General features: G+C 38.7%; 1 protein-coding gene and 1 long non-coding RNA gene across 2 annotated transcripts; both read left to right on the plus strand.

Annotated features, from left to right (window-relative positions):
- Positions 1-4,437: 4,437 nt before the first annotated feature.
- LOC113652341 lies at positions 4,438-9,922 on the plus strand. Its single transcript, XM_047822798.1, has 9 exons — positions 4,438-4,555; positions 4,645-4,771; positions 7,494-7,663; positions 7,758-7,856; positions 8,408-8,640; positions 8,723-8,901; positions 8,987-9,080; positions 9,268-9,611; positions 9,823-9,922. The coding sequence occupies exons 1-8, from the start codon at positions 4,438-4,440 to the stop codon at positions 9,559-9,561; spliced, it is 1,314 nt and encodes a 437-aa protein (XP_047678754.1). The 3' UTR covers positions 9,562-9,611; positions 9,823-9,922.
- A 294-nt stretch (positions 9,923-10,216) lies between these two features.
- Positions 10,217-11,196, plus strand: LOC113652379. The gene is made up of 3 exons (XR_003442879.2): positions 10,217-10,306; positions 10,632-10,748; positions 11,146-11,196. It is a non-coding gene; the product is annotated as an uncharacterized LOC113652379 (long non-coding RNA).
- Positions 11,197-14,007: the final 2,811 nt, after the last annotated feature.

Consider the following 14,007-nt stretch of genomic DNA (forward strand, 5'->3'; position numbering starts at 1 on the left):
TTCTTTGCTGATGGCACTACTAGACATCTTCTGATGTTGAAGTGGAGTAAATATAATGTGTCTTCGATCTGCTACATTAAGTTTCCTTGTAGGACCACTGTGTCTACAGTCCTCAACATTGCCCATTACTTTGTGTTTCTTCAAAATTGCTTGAACAGCATATCTTGAAGTCTGCTTTTTGCCTGCGAGAGACCTTGCTGTGGTGTCTTGTTGCTGTTCTCAGTCTTTCCATGGTGCATGACCTGTGAAGTGACATGAAGGCTGTTCCTCACCGAGTTGTAAGCCTTCTACACAACTGTTTCTGTATTAGTTAATGACTGTGTTTTAAAATACATATGAAATTGATCGTTACAACCTGCTTGATAGAATTTATTAATCATACACCTGATCATATAAATCCCTGATTTTGTGCAAGTCTACAAAGTGTGCACGTGTAAGAATTGATGCTTGTTTGAAGCCAAAAGGTAGTCACACCATATATTGCTTTGATTTAGATTTTTCTTCTGTTCATTTACTTTTCATTTTGTAAATTGATAAAAAATGAACAGTTAAAATATATGTTTTTAATGTTTTCTTACTTTACAGAATTTCTTTACACCTTCCTAAAACTTTTCCACAGTACTAGTATTTATATGAGACTAACAGGTTACAATAAATAAACATTGTTGCAGATCAAATACAGCCCTTCATGGCAACATTGATTCCAAATGGCAGTATCATCTTGATGGCAGGTAACACAGCAGGTCATCTGGACTCACAAACATTTAAGCAGAACAAGGGTGACCTACAAAATATTGGCAAGATGATGTTTTGTGTGTGTACACAGTCTTGGGGAGAAAGAAAATTCCCCATCCTTCATTTCTATATTTACAAACCGCTTCCTACAAAACTGAGAACACCCCAAACAAGAAAATGTCCAAGTTTGGCAATATTTTGTGTGGCCACCATTATTTTCCAGCACTGCCTTAACCCGCTTGCGTATGGAGTTCACCAGAGAATCACAGGTTGCCACTGGAGTCCTCTTCCACAGCTCCATGATGACATCACTGAGCTGGTGGATGTTAGAGACATTGCGCTCCTGCACCTTCCATTTGAGGATGCCCCTTATTTACCCTCAGCTCACCCTCATTACCCAACCTCACCTTTACCCTCAGCTTTTTTAACAAGACACTGGTCATCTTGGAGGTGTGTTTGGGGTCATTATCATGTTGGAATCCTGTCCTGCGGCTTAGTCTCCTGAGAGAGGGTATGTCACAGAACATGTTAGCATTCATGGTTCCCTTAATGAACTGTAGCTCCCCAGTGCTGGAAGCACGAAATGAAGCCCCAGACCATGACACTCCCACCATGCTTGACTGTAGGCAAGACACACTTGTCTTTGTATTCCTCACCTGGTTGCCAACACACAATATTAGTATTTTGGCATAAGTGTGGTTCTGTGGTCCTGGTTGCCACCACACAAATGTTAGTATTTTGGCATAAATGTGGTTCTATATGAAAATTCAAGGATTTGTTAAAATGCAAGTGGGTCATCCTATGGGCCACATGAATGTCACACTAATGTCACCATGACATCATGCATCAGTTAACTGCAAACCATACAGCACTGAGTTAAGACCATACAGCTGACTGACACAACAATGGCTCAAAAAAAGACATGACAGTCTCCGGGTGGCCCCATCCACAGTAATCCCGTGAGTCACTGGCTGACCAATTGTACATTATGAATTATACATTATTAATATTTTATGGGGGGAGCACGGTGGCTTAGTGGTTAGCACGTTCGCCTCACACCTCCAGGGTTGGGGGTTCGATATATATAATCCATTTGTCTCAATTAAGAAGTAGTTAACGTTTAAAGCAACTATGTTCACGAAGGTAAATGTAGTTCCTGCACTTTCCAAAAATAAATCCAGCAATGTTTTTGACTACATTATATACTTTACAGTGTTTATCGAAATTAGTATAAGTGCACGTGTTCCAGATCATCATGTTTTTGCCACCGTAATTAAGATTTTGTTTTGGGGTAAATAAAAAGCTTCCGCTTCTACACGACGAATCTGCTGATCACTGGAAATCAGAATGTTTGCATACGTGAGGTACCTGGATGACTGCTGCACGGCAGTTGTTTCAACTAGCGAAGTTAAGGACTTTAACTAGCGGAAGCTAAGACCAAAAATGTGTGTTGTAAAGGTTATACTGTGTAATGTTATTTGTGCACGTGTGTAAATTACAGTGTGATGGCAAATGTCATTGTCCTTGTCATTGTTTATATACATATATATAGCACTATAAAGAAAACCATGCAAATGACAGGAATATCCAGAATGTTTTGTTTTTCTTTATTAAAAAGTGAATTGCAATTCTGTAGAAAATTGTCTTGGTCTTTATTTAACTATGAATATGCACTAAGAAATGTGATATGTAACAAATTTGTTTTGTTGTGGTCTTGCTGGGATTATACTAGCATCCAAAAGACAATATATGTTGACCAGCACACCAGCATCCCAGGCTGTTCGGCCAGCACACCAGCATCCCAGGCTGGTCGGCCAGCACATCAGCATCCCAGGCTGTTCGGCCAGCACACCAGCATCCCAGGCTGGTCGGCCGGCAACCCAGCAACCAGCACCTAATGCTGGACAAGCATACCACCATCCCAAGCTGGTTGGCCAGCACACCAACATCCCAGGCTGGTCGGCCGGCACACCAGCAACCAGCACCTAATGCTGGACCAGCATACCACCATCCCAGCATGCAAAACATACCTTATGCTGGACCAGCAATGCTGTTTTTTTTTAGCAGAAAACTGGCAAATGGCAACCGTTCACACCTTTTCCGTAGGCATGTTGTTTCTAGCACTATTAGCGCTGCTTATGCCAGTAGCACTGTCAGCTGCAGCCTCAAAGTGAGGGTAAAAGCTGTGTAGTATCGAACACAGTCATCATTCTCACACGTGGTGTTTGATAGTCTTAGTTGTTTTAGTAGTCATTATTGTTCTTAGTCCCTGCCACAGGCTCTAAGAACCACTGTGTTGAAACTTTATGTCAAACAAAGATGATCAACACAATCCAACATAACATAGCCAGGGAGGATAAAAAGATCAGTACATTCGAACAGCCTTAGAATACTTATGTAATACTTTCAAAATGTCTTCCAATGTCATTTTTGAATAAAAGAATGAGGGGTATACAATTAAATATACAATTATAAAATATTATTGTCCTTCTAGTCAAAGAATACAAAAAGAATGTATTTAAAAGAAAAGCAAAACTAAGGGAAAAAAACTAAAAACAACAATAACTGACCAAATTGTTACAGAAAGACCAACTGGTGTCAATGTCCTTTTTAAATCTCACGGAAATAAAGGATTTGACAGTACAATATTTATACAGTACTTTAAATTGCTCTTATCTTGTTGATTCTAATGTATTTAAAAGTCAAGACTTTTCACGGTATACTAATGACATCACATGAGGTACAGTGAAAAAGAGTTGAAAAAGTGCTCTAAGACTTTTATTATTGTGATGAGCAAATGAGAAACATATTTTATGTACATTTGTTTTTACTGGGAAGAATATAACTCCAATATTTATTCCAAACACAATGAGTTAATTTGCAAATACAGGAATGGAATAAGCAGAGAGAAATTCTGTGTAAGTATATAACTGGCTATTGGGTAATTGGCCAACTAAGATGATGTAATTGTTAAACCAATTTTCAAAAAAAAAATTAAAAAAATAGTGTCATCAAAATGTAATGGGAAAGCTGCATAAGTGAGTCTGGAAAGACCTTCAACCTTAGAGAGTAAAATTCTATCCTTTATGGATAAATCTCTCTGAAGCCATGATTTGAATTTCTTTTGAGTTTTATCTATAATGTAAAAAAAAATGGAAGGACATCTTCTTTAGAAGTCTTTAGTTATTAGTATGTTACATGATTTTAACAGAAATATTACAAATGAATGATGTACCATTTTTAATAACCATTATCACACATTTGTTTATATTCAAATGTAAAATATAGGATGAATATACATTTTAAATGTCAAATGTATATTCATCTGTTCCAAGATGGCGGCACGGCAGTAGCACACAGCAGCCACTCCGGATACAATATGGTGCTATTATTAATTAAGCCCAATTATTATGTTCAGGTACAGTATACAACCGCCAGAAGTTACTTGTAGTACAATACAGAAATCGTGCAAAAACCAAGCTACATGATGATGCGTTGGAAACAAGAAGCCGTGGATGACTGCTAAAGTGCATGACTAGAGACCTAGACTTCAGAACAGGGGACAGGGCAGCACTAAGAACAGCAGAGGCCAAACTGTCCCGAGCCATCAGAGAAGCAAAGCGCGCACATGCCCAGACAATCCACAGCGACTTCCAGAACAGCGGAGACACCCAGCACATGTGACAGTGCATACAGGCAATCATGAACTACAAGATAGCTTCACCTGCCTGTGATAGAGATGCCTCCCTCACAGATGCGCTGAATGACTTCTATTCATGGTTTGAGGTGCAGATCCCTACTCCCACCCCCCACCAAGCAGGTACACTGTCTATCCACGGCTGACATGAGGAAAACACTACACAGAGTTAACCGAAAGAAAGCTGCTGGACCAGACAACATTCCTGGCAGGGTGCTCAGGGAACCCTGAGCAGGTTCCTACCTGCCTCAAGACAACCACCATCAGCCCCATTCCAAAGAAGTCTACAGTGTCCTGCCTCAATGACTATCATCCCATCGCCACACCCATTGTAATGAAGTGCTTTGAGAAGCTTGTCATGAGGCAAATCAAGACCCAGTTACCACCCTCACTGGACCCCCTACAGTTATCGTCCTCTTCACGGACAATGCCATTGCCATGGCCCTTTATTTAGCCCTCACCCACCTGGACAATAAAGACACTTATGTAGGAATGCTGTTCATAGACTTTAGTTCAGCTTAAAAAAAGGAGACTTTGGGCATACTTGAGCTTTTGACATAAAAAGATAAAGCTAAACTGTGTTGATCTTTATATTTTAGTTTGATTGAGCTGCTAATATTGTTATATAAAAGTTTTGATAGTTTTGCAAAAAACTATCAACTATTCCCAAGAGTTTTGAAAAACTTCTTTGCATGTTCCTGGTGGTGTGCCCCAATTTGTAAGAAACAGAGCAGAATCTCAGAGCATTGCAGATGGTTTTATCCTTTGGGAGTTACCCAAAGATAGATTGAGTTTAATAGGTGCATGACCATTTATTTATATATTCTCTATTCCACAGTTCAATATATTATGTGCATGGTGATCAACAGACAAATTAAAAAATTCACCTTATTTTAAACTGAAATGCTACAGTTCCAGACCTCATATAAGTTCAGACAGATAAAAAGAGATTATCAGAGATTTGTGCTTGCCCTATCTGAGGAAAATGCACTACTGTGCACCTGCAACTTCCAACTAAATGTCTGTGCTATCTTTTGGGTTAGCAATCAGCAGGTGGTGTGCCTTCCCAATGTGTACTTCCATATTTCTGTAAGATTACAGTAAGTGAATATTCGCATTGCTTCACTTTTTCCAGTATGTACATAAGTATTTACACTGTATGTCCTTCATGTTATTGTCAAGTCTTGGCATCGCAGCCCACTGATTCCTTGCTTTCTTGTCTTTGTTTGCACAGCTCCACTAGAATCACCAAATCTTGCTCACCTCCTCCAGACACTTACTGCAAGGTTGCACCACACACCTAGTTGGCACCTCTGTCCTTTGCAAAGTCCGCTTCACATTTTCCTATTTAACCTATATTAACCATAGTCTTCCTCAGTCAAGTTATCTGTGTTCATGTTCTGGATATTTCTTTTTTGTTAAGAGCTAATTTTAAATGCTAGTAATCATGCTAATCATGCGGTCTCCTGCAACATGGCATCCTAGGGAAGTGAAACTCTAGACCTTTTATCTCCTTAATTTGTAAGAATGAAAGAAGTAAGCAGGCACATGGAACTGCTTTTAAGTGAATTGATTAGTTACTTTTTTAAAAGCTGTGAAAAGAAACAGACACTGAAATTAATTCCAAAAGGTTGAATTTAATATAGTGTATAACACCTCAAAGGTACAAACACACACTTAAATCACATTAATTGCTTTCATTTTTAAATCTATTTTGATGGTATACAGAAGCAAAAATAAGAAAATTGTCACCATCCATTTGGACACCTCTATATACATTCATGAAAAAGAAATCAGAGTATCAGTCTTTAGGAACACCTATTAATTGGCAGCAGGGCAATGTAGATTCAATTATGCAGATACAATCCAGCAGATTTTCTTTTTTGTGATTCGCATCAACTTTCAAAACAGGTGATCTCTGTGACTAACTGTAGCTTGGTTGTTGGTGCCAGGTTAACTTGTTTGAGTATATCATATACTGCTCATCTCCAGAAATTTTCTCATACAACCATCTCTAAAGTTTACACAGAATAATACAAAGGAAAAAAGACACGCTGCCTGTCAGTTGAAACCAACCAAGTCTCATGGCAGTTCGTGACAGAGGTCACGAAATGTAATCTGTTTGATTTGTGTTCGTGGAGACGAATTTTCCTTTTTTTCATGTCACTCAGCACGGACTTTCGATCTAATGTATTTCAATGGGAAGCATCTTTCGTGTCTGCACCACGTTTTTTTTCTGCCACTCGGAAGCATTGTTTTTGCTCATTTGTTATTCATTTTTTAAGCACTACATTACTCAACATTCAACCAGGAGATTTTATCCTTGTTTATATTGCTTTGTGCTATGGTTTTTACTACATACTTTTACTGTGTTGAAGACGTCAGCTAAAACTACATGATGACCCACCGCCAATTCTCTTTTAATGACATCCTCATCTTTCTTTCAATACATAAACACGAAAGTGTGCTTGATAATTCAACAATACGATGTCATGACCATCTGTATTATTTTATTCTCCTTTTATTATATCCCAGTCTCACGGCAGTTCGTGACATAGTCTTTGTCTACTTGTCTGTTATTTTTCTCTGTCTATCAGTCTGTCTGTCTGTCTGTATCTGTCTGTGTTGCAATGGCCACCAGATATGTATTTGACCCACAAAACCCCCATTACCAAGAGGGGAGACGCATGGTTCTTGAAATGGAACTTGACCGCCTTATAGCTGAATGCAAGGTCAGAGTTTTTATATAACTCAATCATGTTATACTTGAACATACAGATGGGGGACAAATAAAGTAAAAACATAATGAATGTGGAAGGATGAGTGTATTAGATTTCAGACAGCTATATTGCATGATGAGTTAAGCAATTAACATCCTATCATGCTCTCTGGCATATGTAAATGAGGGAATATATTTTGGAAGATTGGAGCTCCATCCCCTGAGTTAGAGACTTCTATGCCAAGGCTCATTCAAGCTGTTAACACCTTACACCTTACCTTATTCACCTGAAATAATGTATTAATATTAGAATGTTTTTTTGTTTTGTTTTTTTCTCCCTAGGTGCAGAGAGTGTCTTCCTGAGGATTGGTTCTGTGGGGACTGTGATGTATTGCATCACAAAAAACAGCCACTCCACAACAGGGAAAGTGTGATTCATGGGCTTTTTGAAGCCATTCCTCCAACCTCATGCATCGTTAAAGGAGAAGGTGGATATTGCACCCATGAGCAAGGTACATTCTCATGAAAGTCTTAATGTTGCTGTTCATGTGTGTCAGCAGCCAGTTACAGATAATCAAAATTAGTGGTTTTCTTTCTTTTTGCCAGCTTGCATTTTGCCAACTGTGAAGGTGCCAGACTGCTCCTGTGAAGGCACAAACTTCACTGTATTACCAGGCAAACCGGTGATTTTGATTACCATCAATGGTAAAAACAATAAACACTACTTAGATTTCTATTTTAGATTTGATGTTTTTCATACTGGTGTGCTGTGACATTGTGCCCGTCAACACCCATGGTATTGACATTAACTGGAACAAATACAAATACATCTTTTTTTATTTTTGTCCTTTGCAAACAAAAAAAATAGTTAGCTGTTGCAAAGCAGTTACATCCTTTGCATGCTTCCAGGATGAAGTCCAATCGACACAGCTATTTGGAATTTAGTGAATTAGACAAATGTAAACAATGTAGGTGTGATACTTCTCAAGAAGTATGAGTGCTATACTGGGATTATAGGAACTTAAGCAATGTCTCTCAACCATTCACAATGTGCAGAATGAACTGCTTTAAAAAAAATATGTAGTAAATGTTTATTGATAAATAAACATTAGCAAGCTGGCAAAATGCAAGCTGGCAAAAAGAAAGAAAACCACTAATTTTGATTATCTGTAACTGGCTGCTGACACACATGAACAGCAACATTAAGACTTTCATGAGAACATACCTATTTTTTAAATTAACTTTTTTGTTCCAAGGGCGTTTTGACTTGCATCAGCCACTATATGAATGCCAAACATGCCAGCAGCAGTGGACTCCTGATTCAAAGGACCTCCTTAGGAGTGGATATTGTCCAGCCTCTGTCAGCAATTCAACGCTGTATACACTGGTCCTCCTGAGCTCCTTTCAGGAGCTCAAGGTCATCGCTCCAGGATTCTCCAGACAAGCCTTTGCAAAGCTGTTGGAGCATCGGACTAAGTGTGGAGGAAGAGTAAGTGTAATTATTACTTATAACATGTCTTTCCATAAGCAGACAACATCACAAATACTATTTCTTTCTATATATCTTCCAGAATGGACATATCAACGGTGATGCACTGCAGCGGAGCTTTTTGGAGTTTTTCTACGCTTCTTTTGAAGAAGACCAGCTCTGCTGTAGTGCACCTTTCACCTGCCCAGCCTGCACGCCGGAAATGTTGGCTGTTTCTGCCGATGGGAACAGAAAGCTATATCGCTTTCACCGAAACACAAGGTGGTTTTTGTTTGTCTTTTTATTGATTTATTTATTTACTTTATATATGTAATGGATGGATTCTCTATTTTTCTTTCTTTCTCAGCTCTGATGATCCTAGTTTTTTTGAAGGGCTCTTTGTGGCTGAAGACAGTGTGGTGTCTACATTTGTCGACACCATACAGAAAGCAGTGAGAAATGCAAGTTTTTTTTATCTTAACTTGACAAAATAGTTGACAAAAAAAACATATGTGTCTGACCTTGATTTCCTCCCCACTTCAACTACTTCTGCCTACCAAGTACTCTAAAATCAAATTGAGAGAATAAATGCTACATATTGTAAGACACCATTGCTTTTATTTGATTTGCTGTGTTTGTGTGTCATAGACACAGGGAAGAGGCACATGTGGGGACTCCCAGTGGACAGCAGCGAGGGAGACGTCAAGGAAGGCTTCCAAATTGGATGAAGAGGGGATGGAGGTTGCTGTGTGTCGCCATGGGTTCCTTCTGAAGGCCCTTAATATTTACAGAGGGGAGATTTTTGCCTACCCCCTGTATCTTCAGAAGGAGCTCATGCCAGCCAAGGCAAAATTCTTTGCTATGATGTGGCTTGCAAATATTGGCCATACTTGGAGAAAGCTGCTCGAGTCCTTCCTGCCCTTCAGGAGCTCACCGAAATGAAACCCTTCCTCAGCATAATGCATGCTCGAGCCCATGCTACAAAGTGTGAGGTATGTATAATATATTTGCAACATATGTACATTTGTAATGTTTACACGCACATTAATAATATGAAATGAAAAGGCTACTATACTAGGTAGCCTTTTTTGCTTTACAATTTCTTGTACAGATTGTAGAGCATTTTGAGGCAATTTGTGATATAGGGATATATAAATAAAATTTACTTGAATTGATTGGATTTCTTCCACCCTTTACTAACAGATTAAATGGAGTGGTAGGAACCAGGAAGGAGCAGGAACAACAGCCGGAGAGGAGGTGGAGCAAGTGAACAGCTACCTGTCATGTTGTGCCCTGACTACCAAATATATGTCCAAAGCAGGTGATCAGAGTGTTTGCAAAATTCCTACATACTTTTATTAGATTAAGCATCATAACCTCATTATTTGCTTTCAACAGCACTGGTGGACATGGTTACTTTGCATGCAGTGGGGTGGAACCACAAAAAAAGTCTCTCTACATCAGGCACTTTCCACCAGATATGTGAAGGTAAGTCTACTGTTAATTGTTTTGTGTGTCCTTTTGTTGTGTGCACTTGGCAAGTTTTAGTCCTGATTATTGTATTATTAACATTGTTAATCAGACTTGTCAGAGACTACAAGGCTAGATGAACTCAAAGCAAAGCTACACTGCACAGATGAATTTGTGTCACAGTGGCTCTCTGATGTGAAGGAATGGGCAGCTGATGGTAAGCATGACCAGATAAAAGAAACAACAAATTTCCTTTTTTAATACTCTTTGAAATTTTAAGTTTGACATTAAAGAGCAGCCAAAGATCATCATGCTGAGAACATCGATGGATTACAACAGTTGGTCACATCACCTGCCACCATAGACATCCAATGTTATGCCACATATATATGTCTGGTTTATTTTATATTCCAGTTTCCCTGCAGGAAATGCACATACCAAGTTCGATGAAGTTGGATTAAAATGAGTTTTATGTATAAATTCAAACACTGACACAGTTCTGTGTTTTAAAAGTGAATTTGTTTTCACTATTAATTATACAGAGACACCAGATACATCTCATGCCAGTCAAGGCACCACACACAGAGGACTTCAGCAGTCAATTGAGGGTCTTTACCTTAGTGTGAGGCAGCGGAAGCAAACCCTCTACCGTCAGAATGGTATAAATATATAATGTAATAGATTGAAAAAAATCAAGCTACTGTATGCATCCTACTCAATAAATACATAGAAATACAAATAGTATTATATTTCTTATTTATTATTTTAATCCTTTTTATAAAAGTAATTATATAACGTGTGTACATAAAGTAATATTAATTATTTATATATACTGTATGTGTGTGTGTGTGTGTGTGTGTGTGTGTGTGTGTGTGTGTGTATATATATATATATATATATATATGTGTATATATATATATATATATATATATATATATATATATATATACACACACACACACACACACACACACACACACACACACACACACATACAGTACATATTCCATTCTTACCTATAGACTACTTCTATCCCTGTACTTTATGTTTTTTTAGACAGCAGCAAGTTTCGCCACCGCCTTTGAGGGAAGCTGGCAGAAGACAAAACGAATACAATGGTCATGTACAAGACTGCCACAAACATAGATGTAGCTACTGTGGAGCATTCCCTTAATGGAGAGAGCAATGTGTCTTAAATACGGCCATGGGAGGTTCATGGCAGTGGTATGTCAGTTTCCAGAAGCTTCTCAAGAATTTATTTACAGTTCTGCTGTATAGACTATAGTGAAAAAACACACAAACTAAATGAATATTACAACACTCAATATGTTACATGCATGCTTTAGATGCATGTAACATATTGAGTGTTGTAATATTCATTTAGTTTGTGTGTTTTTTCAGTTTTTTTTTTATTATGTATCAACTTGAAAAGGTACATTTGTAGTTACAAAACATTGCAATGCTATTATGCAAGATTGTCTCATGCGTACTGTTGTAAACCTTTTCCAGATAAGACCAGGAGACTTGGATATCCTTGTGCAGTAGTCTTTATTGTAGATACACGATGAAACGAGTCTGCAAGTCAGAGCGTACTGGCACGGGTGCTGCAGTCATCAAGTCTGACTTACAGTGGCAATACATTGTAAATATACACATTTTAGGGGGCAGTCCAATCAGATAACGACAAAACACTCGGGTGACCATCAAAACATGAAAGGATGTAACAGCCCCCACACCAGATCCTGGAATTTCACCCACCCTGGATCCCATTAACATAACAACGGGACAAATGGTGCAAGAAGACAGATGATACCCTGAGTTACATTGCCCCTTTCCTTTGATATGTATGAGATACAGGACCCACAAGTCTAATGTAAAGTTTGAATTTAACTAGCATTGTAACTTGATTGGGCTTCTATATTATCCACAGAAATATGCTAGAACTAAAAGGAAATAAAACAATGACTTAAAAAATTATTTTCCCACAATTCCCCCTTTGAGAGTTTTAATAACTCTCACAAAAGATTTAATTCAATACTAGCAATAATAAAATAAAATCAAATAAGAAAGATTCAAGTCAAGCTCAGTTTTCTATTTACAAAATTTCTCTGGCCTGAGTACTTTAACATATAGCCAGTATTCTTGCAACTTTGAGTTGCAGGCAAAAACTTATTTCCTGTTTTGGCGTCCCTTGATGTGATTAAGGATAATAGTTCTTTGTGGTTAGCACACTTACTTCCTTTCTAGAGGGAACAGGAATTTTCTGTATACAGCAATGCATAAGACAGAAAATTACATAGAACAGAAAGAAAAATGACAGTAACAGAACTGCTATATCCTTAATCCATAACCATGAATCACCAAAAAGGTTTTCTACACCAAGAGGAATTCACTGTAGTCATATTGTGAAGTTTCATTGACAAATCCCTTATGTCTTTTTGTATTCTGCTTAGGTTAGTGGTTGGGTCAACCAAGCCAGTGCAGCATTCAGGACCAATAATAGTACAAGCTCCCCCTTGTGTAGCAAGGATATAGTCTAATGCCACTCTGTTCTGTAGAATCATGATCTTATGCGATGCCAGTGTATTGGAGATGTTACCAATGGCGAGGGCTGTATAATTTGCTAGCCTCTGCACTTCATTTGATAGACTCCTCACTTGGTCGAGAGCCTGCATAACTCCGTAGCTTGGGATTAATGCTCCAAGAGTTCTTGACCACCAGGTTTGGGCACATGTAAGGCCTGGAATACAGTCATCTTTCCAGCTGACAGAAGAGGGTAATTCTCGTAACTGTGGGTAGTTTCCATTAGCCATATCTGGGGGTTGACTTTGTTGGGCCCCTAAATACTCCCTAATGGCTGGAAGAGCATAAACTAAAGTACATTGTCCATTAAACTGGGCAGGTAACTCACTATAAATTGCTGTTCCACATAGCCAATATGTGCCAACTGGGGAGGGAATTTTGCACCACATATTAATAGACAGCAGTTTAAACCATGATTTAGTTTGTCCAATACATGGTTCTATGTTATTATTTTTTTGTCTTGTAGATGATAATACAGCCCTCACTTCATACATAAAGTCACAAGCCACACTAGGAATTTCTCCCAAACTAGGTGAGTTTGAGGGATATGCTTCAACACACCATTGAAATGAAAAAGGTAAAAGCAAATCAGTCATTATGGGTGATGTTGATGTCATATTGCATAGCTGCATGCCTGGAGTACAGCACTGCCCAGCTGAAGGTACTGTGATATTGTGGCATGTGCTCCTGTTGAACCTACTACTGTCCGTGCGTAATAGAGAGCAGGTGTCACAATCAGAAATGGGGTGTGCCACCCAGGGAATTCCTGCCCCTACAGATGGAGGATGAGGCATGCATACATCTTTCCCAGCAAACAAAGCATTTCTGGACATATTCATTAATGCTGTAAATATGTTAGTTCTGGTTTCCAAAGCTTCTGCAGTGTTTATCATAGTCACCAGGATGACAAAGCTGTACATTGTAGTTTGATGTAAGATATCCAGTTTGTTGTCAGGTGAGTGAGGTCAGGAAGAATTGTGGTTGTCCGCCAGTCCCGAGGAATCGTTCAGCAGATGTCTCCAGAGGTCAGTGTGTTTGGTGCTTCTGTTGCCTTGGTTGGTGCAGTGATTTCCAGTTCTTGTATCTGTAACACACATAAAACAACAGAAGGAGAGAGAGAGAGAAACAGGAGCGCAGTATTTCCATACTACAGTTTATATTCAGGATATATGTGATCATATAGTTTTTTTTTTTGTTGTTTGTTTGTTTGTTTACTTGCCCTAAGCTGTAGTATTATGACACATAAGGACCAGTAAGGTGGGGATAAACTAATAAAAAGGGGAATTCTATGAGGAAGTCTTCACCACCGGGTTGACCCCCGAGGCCTATTGCCTT

This window comes from Tachysurus fulvidraco, chromosome 13, assembly GCF_022655615.1.
Source record: "Tachysurus fulvidraco isolate hzauxx_2018 chromosome 13, HZAU_PFXX_2.0, whole genome shotgun sequence".
NCBI lineage: Eukaryota > Metazoa > Chordata > Actinopteri > Siluriformes > Bagridae > Tachysurus > Tachysurus fulvidraco.